At 39.9% G+C, this 16801-nt stretch overlaps 1 protein-coding gene across 5 annotated transcripts in view; it reads right to left on the bottom strand.

The window, feature by feature from the left end:
- Nucleotides 1-16801, bottom strand: part of PIEZO2 (piezo type mechanosensitive ion channel component 2) — a 465998-nt gene that overhangs the window by 177200 nt on the left and 271997 nt on the right. For all 5 annotated transcript variants that reach the window (XM_073631329.1, XM_073631330.1, XM_073631332.1 and 2 more), the window contains exon 4: nucleotides 13019-13061. In XM_073631329.1, coding sequence (XP_073487430.1) covers nucleotides 13019-13061 — 43 coding nt within the window. The remainder of the gene's footprint in view (nucleotides 1-13018; nucleotides 13062-16801) is intronic.

The raw sequence follows: 16801 nt of genomic DNA, 5'->3' as shown, positions 1-16801 counted from the left end.
ATAACACCATCTTTCACATTATAAAATACAAATTGGGCTAACTTGAATGTTTAGTTTTGTTTTTTTTTAATTCATTGAAGTGTATTTCTTTTAAAAAAAACTGCGTTTAAAAGGCCGCTGCGCAAATACAGTGTGACATAAAATATTGCAACAACTGCCATTTTATTCTCTAGAGTCTCTGCTAATATATATATATATATATATATATATATATATATATATATATATATATAAAATGTTTGGGGGTTCTAAGATATTTTCTAGCAAAAAATACTGATTTTAACTTGTAAGCAACAAATGTCAGAAATAGGCCTGGTCTTCAAGTGGTTAAAATAGAAATAAAACGTAAAACATTTTTGTATGGATATAAAAAAAAAATTAGAATACCTTTTTTCCTTTTTTTATAAGTGATGACATTCCCTATGTTGAGAAAAAATTAGGTGTGGGTGCGGAGCTGTTCTGGTTTTATGGCAAAGTGTTATGACACTGTGTTAACATATTAAAGTTACCTCTGATAGGTGAGTGAAAGTTTGAAAATTTTGATTGATAAAAAATTCTTGAAAAACTTTATCCCAAAAAAGGATTCACAATCAAAAGTGATTTTGCATAAAAATAGAAAATGATGTGTATGTAATTTGCTTCAGACAGTGAGGCATATTTTGATATAACAGCACCACATGGTAAACAGTGAGTTGCATAGGATCAGCCACTGTCTGAAGAAAATTACATACACATCATTTTCTATTTTTATGCAAAATCACTTTTGATTGTTACTCCTTTTTCAAGAATTTTTTATCAACCAACATTTTCATACTTTCACTCACCTATCAGAGGTGACTTTAATATGTTATTACAGTGTCATAACACTTTGCCATAAAACCAGAACAGCGCCGCACCCACACCTAATTTCTTCTCAGTTCAGCTTTTTCCACTTCGGTTGTGATCGCATTTGTGGAGACAGCATTTCTGAACCACTTTTTTACCTACCCCCATTGCGCGGATTCAACATTATTTTCACATTCCCTATGTTCTCAGCTGCATATAAGCTGGGGGGAAGGAGAAGCAGCAGCACAATGAGCTTCCCAGTGAATGGCTGTGCAGCGGGGGCATGTCAGGACAAGTCTGATCATTGGAGGACAGCACACTGAGTTCCCAGCATAGCAAGAGAACTGACTATGCTGTGCTCTCCTGCTTTATGTGGTCAGTTTTTAATAGGAAAGCAGAGGGACTGGCAGGAACACCAGTGAATTCACACAATGGAAGCAATACAAAGAGAGCAGGATACTTTTTCATACAAATACAAGGTACAGCAGGCACTTATCAGGAAGATGAAGTGTTGGGGTAACAAACGCTTTATGCTTTGACAAAAAAACCTGGAAGCTGATTTCTATGCAGAGCTGCACCAGATTTTGCACTCTCCAGTTGTAATAAATCAATCCCACAATGTGCCTGTATTCCATAGTCTGTTCAGCCTGGGGCAATATGCAGGCTTTGCTTGAGGAGGCATGCTGTGATCGAGAGGAGGTGTGTACCAGAGCCAGGCTCTGATTGGGAGGGAGGGCATGGTGGCTGAACAAACTACTGTATAGAGGTTAGCTGTGTGTCTGCACAGTGTCCTGTACCTCTGAATAGCCAGCCAAAGGATAATAACTGCCTATGCTAAGGGCTCATGTACACACAAACTAGGTTGACTGCCGGGTTGCCGTGTTTAAAAGGTTCCTATCCTGATCGCGAATCTTCCGTGTTCAGGAGAGGGAGGTTGAGGGAGGTTGAATTTCCCCTAACTGCAGCAGCTCTTAAACTCTTGTAAAAGCCTATATGTGCATGGACACATAAGCTTTTATGGAGTTGAGTTTAGGAGCTTTGGCAAAAAAACGCCAAAAGCTCCTAAACTCACGTTTAAAATGGATGGGTCCATCCAGCCCCTACATATCAATTCTGTACTGGTGGCAGCTAGGAACACTAGCTGCTTGGAGAAGACAAATATTCGGAGCAAGGCTAGGCAAACCCAGTTTTTGACAGAAAATATACAATCTGATCCATCAGCAGTTACAACGCTGACAGACAAGTCACACTGTAGTCAAACAAGCACAGCCAACATTGGGATAACAATGCTGCCTAGATTTCAGAAGCAATGGGACAGCATTGTTACCCTATTACAAGAAAAATTAGGAATCTGCACATGACTGGCAGGATCAATGAGTATATGTTTTTGTATGTGGGGAAACAAAATGCAGTTTAAATGAACCTTAGGTGATATTAAAAAAATGTTTTTTACAGTTTAAATATAGTTTTATTTTAAAACATTATTAAAACCCCAAAACGAAAAATGATTATACAGTAAAACCTTGGTTTGAGAGTAACTTGGTTTGAGAGTATTTTGCAAGACAAGCACAATTTTTAAATAAATGTTGACTTGATATACAAGCGATGTCTTGATATACAATGAGTATAAAACAGAAAGGAGGCGCTTCTAAGTGTAGCAATATGGTTACATTTAGCAACTCACATGGTTGATGATTAAAACAGGCACATCTATGCAGGCATCCGGGGTAAAGTTGTCCACATAGAACCATCCTCCTCACCGCCATCAATGTCATCTCTCCCACGCTTCCCTCCTTGAGCGCTTCGAGCCTCGCTTTCAGATCGCTCTACTGCAGGGTAGTCTTCCTGGTCACGATTGCAGACTGACAGCGGTGGGAGCCGGCAGTGCGGAGGATGGTCTATGTGGGCAGTTTTACCTCGGATGCCTGCATACCTCTTTTATTTATCAACCATGTGAGTGGTTAAATGTAACCATATTGCTACACTTAGAGGCGCCTCTCTTCTATTTATACTCGGTAGCTCCAGCTGGATTTTGCTTCAAACCCCCTTGTGGAGGCTGCTATTTGTGGATGGACATTTTATGGTTACACATTGCTATAATCTTTTTATATGGACTATAAACTGAAGGACCTTTGAATAAATGGTTGTGGAACGAATCATCTGAGTTTCCATTATTTCTTTTGGGGAAATTCACTTTGATATACAAGTGCTTTGGATTACAAGCATGTTTCCGGAACGAATTATGCTCGCAATCCAAGGTTTTACTGTATTGCAAATGACTAATTTTTAGATATGGTATGCTAGATTCGTTTTCTTTTTTTTGTCATTTCTTTTTAGGCTTTTTTCGTTTTACCTGTTGATCTGGCCAGTAAGTCTGTTATTTTCCAACTTTATTAAACCAGGCCGTCTAGCAAAAGTGACACTTAGAGGGTTGAGACAAAACAATTACAGGAGTGCTTACAATGGTCAACTTTTATCAATTTATGTAAAACTTTTATCCCAAAAGGATACCTGCTAACAATCAGATTGATTTACTAAAGGCAATCAGACTGTGCACTTTGCAAAGTGCAGTTGCACTCTGGAAGTGCAGTTACTCCTGAGCTTAGTAAATGAGCAGAAGCTCTGCTGACTTCCTTCATCAAGTCAAGTACAAGCAAAAATGCTTTTTTTAATTTACCTTGCATGTTATTGCAAAATGCTTTACCTCATGTACTAAGCTCTGGCGCAACTGCACTTTGTAAAGTGCTCAATCTATTTGCCTTTAGTAAATCAACCCAAATGAGTTAGCAGAAGTTTGGCCCTAATTTGTTAAGCTGGGCATACACTAGCAGAATTTTGAATGAAACTTCGTACAAAAATGCTTAGGAAAATTTGAAGATAAAATTCTTAGAACCTTTATATGTTGTTTGAAAGTTTTCAAGATTTTGTTTGCTTTTAACATAACATTTTGGAGTGACTGGACTTTACCTAACGAAAACCACATTCACTGTTAGAAATTCGTACATTGGAAAAAAAAATTTCTATCCTGCGCCTTTGTATTTTCTTGTCACTGTGGTCAATAATGAACATTGATTTGACCCCACCAATGATTACAAAAATTAGTAAACGCGTTAGTCAAGTCCATCTAAATCTTTTAGTGCTGTCGGCTCAGTGGGCGGTTTGTCACAGTCCATTTGCAGCGCTGCCCCAGGAGTAATTTGGGTGTGTTTTCGGACGTCTGTGTGGAATGCAGTGGTGGCCGTGCCGCCATATGATGCCACTTTTCGTGATGGTCGTCACACGTTCGCTGCGAGTGTCGGTTATGGTCGGCGTCTCATGGTGGTGGGAGTATATAGGATGTCATTGGGTCTGCTCCAACGAGCATTATCTCCCTGGGTCACCTTCTGACTGCACGGATTGGTGAGCATGAATACTTCTGCAGGCTATGATGTATTTGCTGACACCCAGATACTTTAAATAGGATGCTATTTATTAATATACCTATATTTTCATCCCCCATAGGCCGTGTTTGGTCTGAAGGTACATTTATATCCCATCCTCTCTTATATAACTTAAGGATCCCTTGTCAGCAGCTTCTGAATGGATGCTGGGCTGCCTACCTTACTCTGTGTGCTTTCCTGTTTGTTGGAAAGAAAGCATATATACCTTTGTGCAGCAGTGATCCTTGTGCCATCTGGATAGGTGGTGGAAAGCTTTCATATACAGATGTTTGGAATATCAAGTAAGTTCCCCCCCCCCCCGTTCTGTTTTGGTTTGTTTTTGTTTTTTTTACTTTTTTTTTCTCTTTATGGAGTAATTATGGCCACCTTTTTCTACTTTTTTTGTTTCTGGCTTATATTTAAAATGCGTGGGGTTTAGACCATCTGGCTTATCCTGCTGCTCCAGTGCCTGCCCAGGGATATCCTTTTTCATGCATGTGTATTCATATTTAGGCAAGGTGAATATGAACCCAGCTGATTGTACTACCTATGATGTATATAATGTACACCTTTCATATGTTATGATAAGATATATTGAAATATGATGTATGTCTTTGTTCCAATACAGTGAGACCTGTCTTTTCTTGTATTATCCCTTCGTGTGTCCTGATGAAGCGGACCAGCGAAGCACGTTGACGCACAGGAGCTCACTCAACTGATACTGAGTATCAAACATTTCTGATAGTATTCGGCCTAATGTATGTGGCCTAAATTCAACATATATGTGAATACGTGTTTTTAATCCTTGTGTTTTGCCTTTGCAAATCCTTTTATATTGTTTATGTATAAATAAAATATATATTTTTATACAATTTATGCGGACCAAATTGCCTTTAACCGATTGCCGCCAGTGTAACGTCATATGACGTTGCAGACTTTGAGCGGTGGTATCTGAATGATGCCTGCAGCTACAGGCACCATTCAGATATCTTCTTTTAGAGCCGGCGATTCCCTGCACCATAAGAACAGTCATAGCGGCTGTTCAGCCGTTTGATCATTCTTACAGGCAGTGGGAGGGGACATCCCCCCCTCCCGCTGCCCTCCGGTGCTTCTCCCGGTTTGCCCCTGCCATTGGCGAACCGGAGAAGGAACTGACCAGCCCTGGATGCTGACCATAGAGATTTCAGTGGGCCAGATGGTTGCCGGAGTCTCCATGATCGTTCGGAGGCCAGGCGCGATGTTCTGATGTTATGCCCGGCCTCTGCCGCCGCCTCGTTGGGAAGCCAGGATTGTTTTTTTTTTTTTATTTCAGGCTTCCCAGCCTAGAGGCGAGATCTAGGGGCTTATTGACCCATATCTCACTGTAAAGAGGACCTGTCACGCACTATTCCTATTACAAGGGATGTTTACATTCCTTGTAATAGGAATAAAAGTGATAAAAAAAATGTAAAAATAAAGTGTCAAAATCGAAAAATAAAAGTAAAATTAACAATAAAAAATAAAAATAAAATTTAAAGCACCCCTGTCCCCTTGTGTTTGCTCGCAGAAGCGAATGCATACACAAGTCGCGCCCACATATGTAAACGGTGCTCAAACCACACCTGTGAGGTATCGCCGTGAATGTTAGAGTGAGAGCAATAATTCTAGCAATAGACCTCCTCTGTAACTCAAAACATGTAACCTGTAAAAAGTTTTAAAGCATTGCCTATGGGAATTTTTAAGTACCGAAGTTTGGCGCCATACCATGAACGTGTACAATTTTGAAGCGTCACATGTTAGGTATCTATTTATTCAGCGTAACATCATCTTTCACATTATACAAAAAAAATGCTAACTTTACTGTTTTTATTTTTTTTTTTAATGCATGAAAATGTTTTTTTTTTTTTTTGAATGCGTTTGAAAAATTGCTGCACAAATACAGTGCGAGATAAAAAGTTGCAACAACCGTCATCTTATTCTCTAGGGTCTCTGCTAAAAAAGACATATAAAATGTTTGGGTGTTCTGTGTAACTTTCTAGCAAAAAAAATATGATTTTTACATGTAGGAGAGAAATGTCAGAATTGACCTGGGTAGCAAGTTGTTAAAGTCTGAACCCCTAGTTCTTTTTTCTGTCTCCAGCTTCTAGTGCATCTAAGACTATCCTCTCCACAGGTTGACAATGGTGATGTCTAAAGGTATCTCCACTTCTATAGTGGAGACACCCTACGAAAAGGAAGAGTGTTACTGTTAAGATCAGCAGCCGAAAATAAAATTTAAAAAAGCCTATAAAATAAAACATATGCAACCACCACATTTAAGGATTGGTAGCCTGTAATTAATTACTGGTTGGTTTTGGGTTTAATACTGCTTTAACTTTGTCTTGAAAGAAATCTTCAGTTGGAGAAAATAAAATCTGCCTATTTGATTTAGTATTTCTGTATTAGTCACTGTTCTGAATGTTAAGCATTAAGTGTCCAGTTTCATCCACATTTTGAATAAAAAATATATACTAATCTACCATATCACAATGAATGCTGGTGTATTTAAAGGCTGTTGTGATTGTTGTAGGTCAAAATAGTGGCTTGGAGAACTACTATTTTCTGCCAATAAGCGCTTTTAAAACTGAACAAACTGATACAAAAAAATATACACAACAGTGTATATAGTGCCAAAGCTTGTGTTTTGACTGGAGTTCCTCTTCAATATTTCACACCAACAAGCAAAAAGCTGCTATTTTAAACTGATTCAAAGTATATTTAAACAACGGCATCCTGCTAAGTGTCAGCAAGAGGTGAGTATATCAAGCATTAATCTCAGACTACAAGACGCTGAGAAGCTGAATTTGTTAGCAGTTACTGGCTACGTTTAGAACTGTAATACAGCTTTTCCATGAGTGCTTCCTTTGACTCTCTTCACACCAGACATAGATGCTTTCTTGTAGCCTGGTTGAGTAATAAGAACGTTGTGTACTTCTCATACTAAACACCAATGCTTTTTGTTACTCTGCAAACTTCTATTTGACAACCCAATGTTTTTGTTGCAGACTTTGCTTCTCAAATATTTGCAGGACCAAAATATTGAAAATGAGTCAGGTAGACGTGTGCACATTCCCTTGCTTTATACTGAAATTTCCCCAGATGTTGGACAATTGTCCAGGGCATAAAATTGAGGCAGATTGAGCATTTCTCTACCTCAATTTATGCAGCAACGATGGCTTCACCAGTCATGGAAAGTAGGCATGAGCAAATTGGCCAGAGAAAATCTGGAAACTGCCTAAAAGGAATGTGTTTGGTTGGTTATTATTAAAATAATGTTTTGACCACATTTTAGATGTCATGTTTTAATAGCCCTGATAGATCAAGCTTTAAGCAACATTGAAGGCACCGTCAAGTTGCTTAAAGCATGCTAAAGTGGCCCCTCCGTCGGTATTATGGCATGTTATCCTAGCATGACTTAAGCACCAATGGCATTTAAGCCTGGCTTAAATGCCATTGCAGCTTAAATCAGGGCCTATTTGAAAACTTTCAGTATCTGCAGACTTCTTTTCCAACTTTTCCATGAGTTATATCAAACTGAACAAGTAGAGTTTGAAGGCTACATACTGGCCATGATTTTGAAATGTCATAAATCTCTCTCATTTGTATACCATTCCTTGTTTAAGAAAACCTGTACTGAGAGAATATAGATCTTGCCATTGTTCACAATTCCTTACCAAAATGCTAGTTGCCAGTCTGTACTGCTGAGTCAAAGGCTTCAGTTCTTTCCAAGCCACTGGCCTGAAAGTATGACGATCAGGTGTTGTGACTTCATTCTGACTTTCGGATCTGCATACTCATTGCAGATCAGGGACTAAAAATATTACAGCCTGGCAAATGGTAAACTTGGAAGGGGACCAGCAAGTACAGCCCCATATTTCTCTATGCACAGGTTTCCTTAGACTTGTTTTTATTATTTTGTTATATTGTGTAAATGAATGAGGAGTAAAGCTGAGTACCCCTGTAAAGGTGAACAAAATAAAAGAGGAAATTCAATTTAAAAGGTTGTTTAAAAGGGGAAAAGATCAACCCCCGAAACCACAACTGGGTCACAAATTTTCAGATTCTTAGGCCCATGTCACACCTGACAACATCCAAAATCCCATGAATTACAAAGGTGACTGTTCATATATGAGCGTTCAGAAGGCTGTAGCTCCAAAACCTACCTGAGCTAATTTTGAGGCAGATTTGGACTTTTGGCCTCATAGACTTCCTTTAGAGTAGGTTTTTATATTTATTTAATTTGGTGTTCTTTGCATTTACATTTTTGGTTCATTATATCATCATTTGTTTACTGTGACTTAAAAAAAATAATATTCAACTTTTTTTCCCCCAAAATAAATGAAAACCTCAAAATACCATCACCTGAAACAAAAGTACATTTAAAAGAAGTCTTGCAGCAAAAAAAAAGTTTACTATGGACAAGAAAGCAACTGAAAGTGACAGTAGACCTCAAATCAATCACATAATAAAATGAAAGAGAAAAAAGCCCTCAGTAATAAAGGCGTAAAAGTGGTTGATTGTCCAAAGAGCTAAATATCAGAAATTAAGTACAATTTCCTGACTAACCCTTATCTCTCCTTATGCAGTTATTCAGCTTTTCTTATGCTTTCCCTACAACAGCTTCTGAATTACTAACACAGTGGCTATTTTGTGCCCATTTTTATAGTGAAGTGGCTGTCTTTTGAAAATGGTCATTCATTAGCCCTTCTAAGTCTGCTGGTTATAGTTTAAAGGCCATCCAGTACATGGTACAATGGTTTTCAAAACATTCTCCTGGGCTCTCCCAATTCTGTACAAAATTTGTCTGGAACCATAAATGTTAAACCTGAGAATTTACATCAAGCCCATGGTAGCAGCGAACATGAACCTTATCTGTATACAGGCATACCCCACTTTTAAGTACACAATGGGGTTTATTTACTAAAGCTGGAAAGTGCAAAATCAGTCTCACTTCTGCATAAAAACCAATGAGCTTCTAAATTCAAAATAGTAACAATAAGTTACAAAGCCATCCACAACTCTGCCCCCAGCTACATCACTAGCCTAGTCTCAAAATACCAACCTAATCGCCATCTCTGTTCCTCCCAAAACCTCCTGCTCTCTAGCTTCCTCATCATCTCCTCCCATATCCGCCTCCAGGACTTCTCCCAAGCCTCGCCTATCCTCTGGAATTCCCTACCCCAATCTGTCAGACTATCTCCAAATGTATCCACTTTTAGGCGATCCCTGAAAACTTTCCTCTTCAGAGAAGCTTATCCTGCCTCCATCTAACAACTGCACTATTTTCTCCATTAGCTCATCCCCCACAGCTATTACCCTTTTGTATAACTTGACCCTCCCTCCTAGATTGTAAGCTCTAACGAGCAGGGCTTTCTGATTCCTCCTGTATTGAATTGTATTTGTACTGTCTGCCCTAATGTTGTAAAGCGCTGCGTAAACTGTCGGCGCTATATAAATCCTGCATAATAATAATAATAACCTCGGCTTGTTCAATTAAGCTCTGGTAACAAAACCTGGAAGCTCATTGGTTTCTATGCAGAAGTTAGCTTGATTTTGCACTTTCCAGCTTTAGTAAATAAACCCCATTGTGTACTTAAAAGTGGGGTATGCCTGTATATACTGGGTGTACTTCTTTTGTTTTTTTATTTAATGAAAAAACAAGGGTTAACAAATTGCATATAAAGTCAAAATTCCAATAGTAGGGTAGCTCGGATGCAGTTGAGGAGTCATTACTCGAGGAAGGTTCATAAGGATGCACTTCATTATGAGTGTTCCTGTACCCTAAAACAACTCTCACTTATATATGTGTTCTAAAAAAACTGAAGAAAATAGCTTTATTTGTATAGGCTTGGAAGCAACCTGCAGTAAACAATTGTCTTTGCTTCATATTCCTTTTATAATATATAGTATGTTCTCTCCTATAATATATTCTTTTTTTGGAGCAGGCATACAGTTTTACTTTTTTAGTTTCAATATGATGACTGGGGATATAGGGAAATCACTTCACAGGCACCTATTGTAATTGTCAGTGGATTAAAACATTGCTGAATGCTACACATGCAAGGAGTAGACAATGCCAAAATATCAGCAACACAAACGTTCAAATTTACGCCCTGTACTCTGGAACAAATTACACCTGACCACTTTGGATTCTTTGGGGTCACTTTCTTTGAAACTGCATCAAACAGATGGCGGAAGGAACACAAGTCTGGCAGAAACCAGAGTGTTACATTTGCCTGGCCCAGTGATTTGTTTATCCCTGCTTTTGTGGAAATTACAAGATTCAGGTGTTGTTTTAGAAAGATGGATTAGATTTCAGTCTATCAAATAATTTTTGATCGATTACCTAAAAGGATTTTTTTTTTCACCTAGTCCTGTGAACTTGTGTTTACTTCAAACAATTATTACAGAGGGCAATTTAAAGTGTATGTAGGGGAATATACAGTATATACACTCACCGGCCACTTTATTAGTTACACCTTGCTAGTACTGGGTTGGACCCCCCTTTGCCTTCAGAACTGCCTTAAAGTGTTACTAAACCTGTATTAACCCAGATTTGGTGACTGTGGAGGACATTGGAGTAAAGTAAACGCATAGTCATGTTCAAGAAACCAGTGGTGAGATGATTTGAGCTTTGTGACATGGTGCATTATCCTGCTGGAAGTAACCATCAGAAGACGGGTACACTGTAGTCATAAAGGGATGGACATGGTCAGCAACATCACTCTGTGGTGTTTAAACAATGCTAAATTGGTATGAATGAATGAATGAATGAATGATTTATAAAGCGCTGCAAATGCGAACTGAATCGCCTCAAGGTACTAAAGGCCCAAAGGGTGGCAAGAAAATATCCCCCACCATTACACCACCACCAGGACCATTCTCTGCGAACCCTAGAGATGATTTTGTGTGAAAATCCCAGTACATCAGCAGATTTTTAAATACTCAGACCAGCCTGTCTGGCACCAACAACAATGCCGTGTTGCAAGTTACTTAAATCCCCTTTCTTTCTCAGTCTGATGCTTGGTTTGAACTTCATGCAAGTCATCCTCGCCACTTCTAGATGCCTAAATGCATTGAGTTGCTGCCATGTGATTGGCTGATTAGCAATTTGTGTTACCAAGCAATTGAACAGGTGTGCCTAATAAAGTGGACAGTGAGTATATATATACATTTTTTTGTACTTCTCTCCAACAAGTTTTGATCCTTTAAAAATGCTGCAAGTACTGACAAATGCCTGCCAGAAACCCAGTGTGTTTACACCTTACCATTTGGCCTGACAATGTGCTATCTTTGCTGCAGTGAAATCCCATCCAGAGTTGTTAGCCTTGCCTACTGGACTACAGAACTCCCCCAGCCCCGTCTGGCCCTCTCCATATGCCTACATACATTTTTTTTCCCACAACAAAACAATGCTGCTCACTTGACTCCCAAAAGCCTGCCCATATACTCAGTGTAGGGAAAGGGCTATTGGTAGATGTAATTTTGGGGGCATGCCTACATCAAGAGGAACCAAACTCCCAGCAGCAGCCATTGCAATAAATTTAAAAGCCTGGTGATATTGTCACATCAAGTAATAAAAGATGTTCCTCAATGCATGATCAAGGTAAAATAAAACATAATTCATGCTCTAGATGGGGACAGGAATTATTATTATTATACAGTATTTATATAGCGCCAACAGTTTACGTAGCGCTTTACAACTTGAGGGTAGACAGTACAAATACAATACACTTTGATACAGTAGGAGTCAGAGGGTCCTGCTCCTTAGAGCTTACAATCTAAGAGATGTTTAAGGGAAAATTTAGGTAATACCTAGACATACATTTTAAGTAATATACCAGGTTCACTAGGCTAACTAAGATGGATTTTTAGTAAATTGCACCACCTGTATCTTGCATGAAACACTAGAAGGAGGGAAATGGAGATGTTACCCACAACAACTAAGATACCTTCAAACTTTAGAAGGCAATTAGCCATGGATGCATGATCTGTGCTGTGAAATGATCATTCTTAAGAATGACTCTGGTTCAACATGCATTACATGTTTGTGCCTACAGTTTGGCTGGACTGTTGAACTGCAATATCTTAATAATTGAGACGTTTGAGAAAACTTAGCTACCTATCATAATTAGGATAAATCTGAAGGTAAGTTACACTGTGGAAACGTAAATATAATCGAGAAACAGTTATTTAAAAATAATTGTTCATAGCTGAGTGCAATGTTTATTTAGGGAAAAATCTAACATTTTTCTGGAGTACCTATTTAAAACAGCACAAGAGTTTGCTGCTGGTGCAGTGTTATGTGTGCTATTAACCCTATGTTTTTTTGTCACTCATTTTGAAGGCAACTGTAACCCATCCCTGCCAACAAATTGAAAAATAATATTTATTGTTGTGTGTTAGAGTAGGCTGCACATAAAGTTAGGACTGGAACTACTGTAGGTCCAGATTAGTGTTTGATCAGTCCAAATATAGGGCCTGATTTAAGGCTGAGGATAGGGTTAGGAATATTGCTTGGGTATAGATAAGACTCTGTGGGGTTGATTTACTAAAGGCAAATAGACTGCAAGTGCAGTTGCTCCAAAGCTTAGTAAATGAGGTACATCTTCATTTTACAAAGAATACCTGAGAGCTGAGTATGGTTCCTCTTTAAAGGTCAATAATTTGTCTGTCTAATTTAATTATAGTGATTTTGTGCTGAATTACTAATAAAAGAAAACTATTAATAATGAGAATAATAATATGTTACATACCTTTGAAAGCCTATCTGTCGAAATGTTTTCTCCCATGTTGTACCTATAAATACACAAAAGCAATAGTGTTAAAAAAGTAACTTAATTGCAGTGTACCTGCCTTTAAATCACAAACTGAAAAACACATAAAACCTAATATCATTGTACATCAGTTCTGAAATAAATACATTTCCCTATTACCTGCCAAAAAATATTATGACTAATTCCAAAGTAAATGAAGAGGAAGACAGCATGACCTCTCACCCTATGTGTCCTCTTATCATACAATACTGGCTCTATGTACCTCTATACAATAACAACATGACAAGGAAAGGATGTGTGCAGCTGGCTTGTACCAGGGTCATCAGTCTCACAGGTGCAGCAGAAACTTCACAACGACGCAATCATATAAAAATAGTGGAAATAATAATGCTGTGTTGAAATTAAGGGGCAAAATATCAAAATGGATATTTCCTTTTTTTGGGGAACTGATGAGGTAAATCACTCACCAGTTTCTCTTCAATAGTAAAATGGTCCCACTCTCTGTTGCTCCCTTACAGTTCTACTTCCTAATTGATTGTCCTACTTTATAAATAATATATGGGAAGGGAGGCACTATTTTGTTGGCTTTGTGCTGGCCACATCACCTGGCTAAACCGGTATCATTATGTGCTTGTAAAACTGGGCATACATGAGTAATGATTTCTGTGACTTGTCAAAGTCTCATTTACTGCTTTATAAATATGCCCCAGCTATTACCAAAAATATAGTTCTAAAACTCGCCATATATTGGTAGAATTTTGCTTGAAAAGCCTCCTTATCAAATGTTTCTTTGATTTTCTGATTAATGGGGACAAATGAAAGGTTATTTCCAACTGCATGGATGAGAAAATTAGAAGGTTTAGAATGGAAATTTTGGGTTGTTTCTTTTCTGAACAAACAATATTCTATCGGTGCATACAGTGGGGATGGAAAGTATTCAGACCCCCTTAAATTTTTCACTCTTTGTTATATTGCAGCCATTTGCTAAAATCATTAAAGTTCATTTTTTTTTCCTCATTAACCACTTCAATACCAGGCACTTAGACACCTTCCCGCCCAGGCCAATTTTCAGCTTTCAGCGCTGTCGCAATTTGAATGACAATTGCGCGGTCATACAACACTGTACCCAAACAATTTTTTTCACATTTTGGTCCTACAAATAGAGCTTTCTTTTGGTGGTATTTGATCACCTTTGATCCGGTTTTTATTTTTTGCGCAACAAATAAAAAAAGACCGAAAATTTTGAAAAAAAACAAGTTTTTCTTTGTTCCTGATAAAAATTTTTGGAAATAAGTATGTTTTCTTCTTCAATGACGGGCACTGATATGGCTGCACTGACGGGCCCTGATACGGCGGCACTGATGGGCACCGATGAGGTGGCACCAATGAGGTGGCACTGATGAGGTGGCACTGACAGGCGCTGATGATGGGCACTGATAGGAGGCACTGATGGGCACTGATAGGTGGCACTGATGGGCAATGATAGGTGGCACTGGTATGCGGCACTGATGGGCACTCATAGGTGGCACCGATGGGCACTCATAGGCAGCACTGATGGGCATTTGTAGGTGGCATTGATGTACTTATGGGTGGCACTGATGGGTACTTATTGGTGGCACTGATAGGTGGCATGGATGGGCACTGAAGGGCACTGATAGGTGGGCACTGATGGGCACGGATGGGCACTGACAGGTGGCACCGATGGACACTGATGGGTGGCACTGATGACACTGATTGATGGCACTGATGCCCCTAAGGGTGACATTGCTGGGCATCAGTGCTATATAATGGTGCCAATCAGTGCCCATTTGTGGGCACTGATTGGCACAGATTGGGCACTTACTGGGCACATTGGGCACATGTGGATGGCGATGGAGTACATACCTGGCCATCCACATGTTGCCCCCTTCCCCGGTGGTCCTAGTGGTGATCCTTGGTGGTCCAGTGTGGTGATCTGAGGGGGGGCTGCGCTGATAAACAATCAGCGCAGACCCCCCCTGTCAGGAGAGCCACCGATCGGCTCTCCTCTACCCGCGTCTGTCAGACGTGAGTGAGGAAAAGCTGATCAACGGCTCTTCCTATTGACATCGTGATCAGCCGTGATTGGACACGGCTGATCACATGGTAAAGAGCCTGCGCCGGAGGCTCTTTACCAAGATTGGTGTAGCAGTGTGTCAGACTGACACACCGATCCACCGTTCGCCGCGAAGCGCGCCCCCGCGGGCGCACGGCAGCATGTTATCCTGCTGGACGTCATATGATGCCCAGTCAGGATAACTGAACCACCGCCCGGCCGTCATCTGTTATGGGCCGGGTGGGAAGTGGTTAATGTACACACAGCACCCCATATTGACAGAAAAACACAGAATTGTTGACATTTTTGCAGATTTATTAAAAAAGAAAAACTGAAATATCACATGGTCCTAAGTATTCAGACCCTTTGCTGTGACACACATATATTTAACTCAGGTGCTGTCCATTTCTTCTGATCATCCTTGAGATGGTTCTACACCTTCATTTGAGTCCAGCTGTGTTTGATTATACTGATTGGGCTTGATTAGGAAAGCCACACACCTGTCTATATAAGACCTTACAGCTCACAGTGCATGTCAGAACAAATGAGAATCATGAGGTCAAAGGAACTGCCTGAAGAGCTCAGAGACAGAATTGTGGCAAGGCACAGATCTGGCCAAGGTTACAAAAAAAAATTCTGCTGCACTTAAGGTTCCTAAGAGCACAGTGGCCTCCATAATCCTTAAATGGAAGACATTTGGGACAACCAGAACCCTTCCTAGAGCTGGCCGTCTGTCCAAACTGAGCTATCGAGGGAGAAGAGCCTTGGTGAGAGAGGTAAAAAAAGAACCCAAAGATCACTGTGTTTGAGCTCCAGAGATGCAGTCGGGAAATGGGAGAAAGTTGTAGAAAGTCAACCATCACTGCAGCCCTCCACCAGCCGGGGCTTTATGGCAGAGTGGCCCAACGGAAGCCTCTCCTCAGTGCAAGACACATGAAAGCCTGCATGGAGTTTGCTAAAAAACACCCAAAGGATTCCAAGATGATGAGAAATAAGATTCTCTGCTCTGATGAGACCAAGATAGAACTTTTTGGCCTTAATTCTAAGCGGTATGTGTGGAGAAAACCAGGCACTGCTCATCACCTGTCCGATACAGTCCCAACAGTGAAGCATGGTGATGGCAGCATCATGCTGTGGGGGTGTTTTTCAGCTGCAGGGAGAGGACGACTACTTGCAATCGAGGGAAAGATGAATGTGGCCAAGTACTGGGATATCCTGGACAAAAATCTTCTCCAGAGTGCTCAGGACCTCAGACTGGGTTGAAGGTTTACCTTCCAACAAGACAATGACCCTAAGCACACAGCAAAAATAACGAAGGAGTGACTTCACAACAAGTCCGTGACTGTTTTTGAATGGCCCAGCCAGATCCCTGACTTAAACCCAATTGAGCATCTCTGGAGAGACCTAAAAATAGTTGTCCACCAACGTTTACCATCCAACCTGACAGAACTGGAGAGGATCTGCAAGGAGGAATGGCAGAGGATCCCCAAATCCAGGTGTGAAAAACTTGTTGCATCTTTCCCAAAAAGACTCATGGCTGTATTAGATCAAAAGGGTGCTTCTACTAAATACTGAGCAAAGGGTCTGAATACTTAGGACCATGTGATATTTCAGTTTTTCTTTTTTAATAAATCTGCAAAAATGTCAACATATCTGTGTTTTTCTGTCAATATGGGGTGCTGTGTGTA

The sequence above is a fragment of the Aquarana catesbeiana genome, linkage group LG05 (genome assembly GCF_042186555.1).
Source record: "Aquarana catesbeiana isolate 2022-GZ linkage group LG05, ASM4218655v1, whole genome shotgun sequence".
In the NCBI taxonomy this organism is placed as follows: Eukaryota; Metazoa; Chordata; class Amphibia; order Anura; family Ranidae; genus Aquarana; species Aquarana catesbeiana.
Note: the sequence above shows the minus strand (reverse complement) of the source record. Positions and strands in the feature narration are given on the sequence as shown.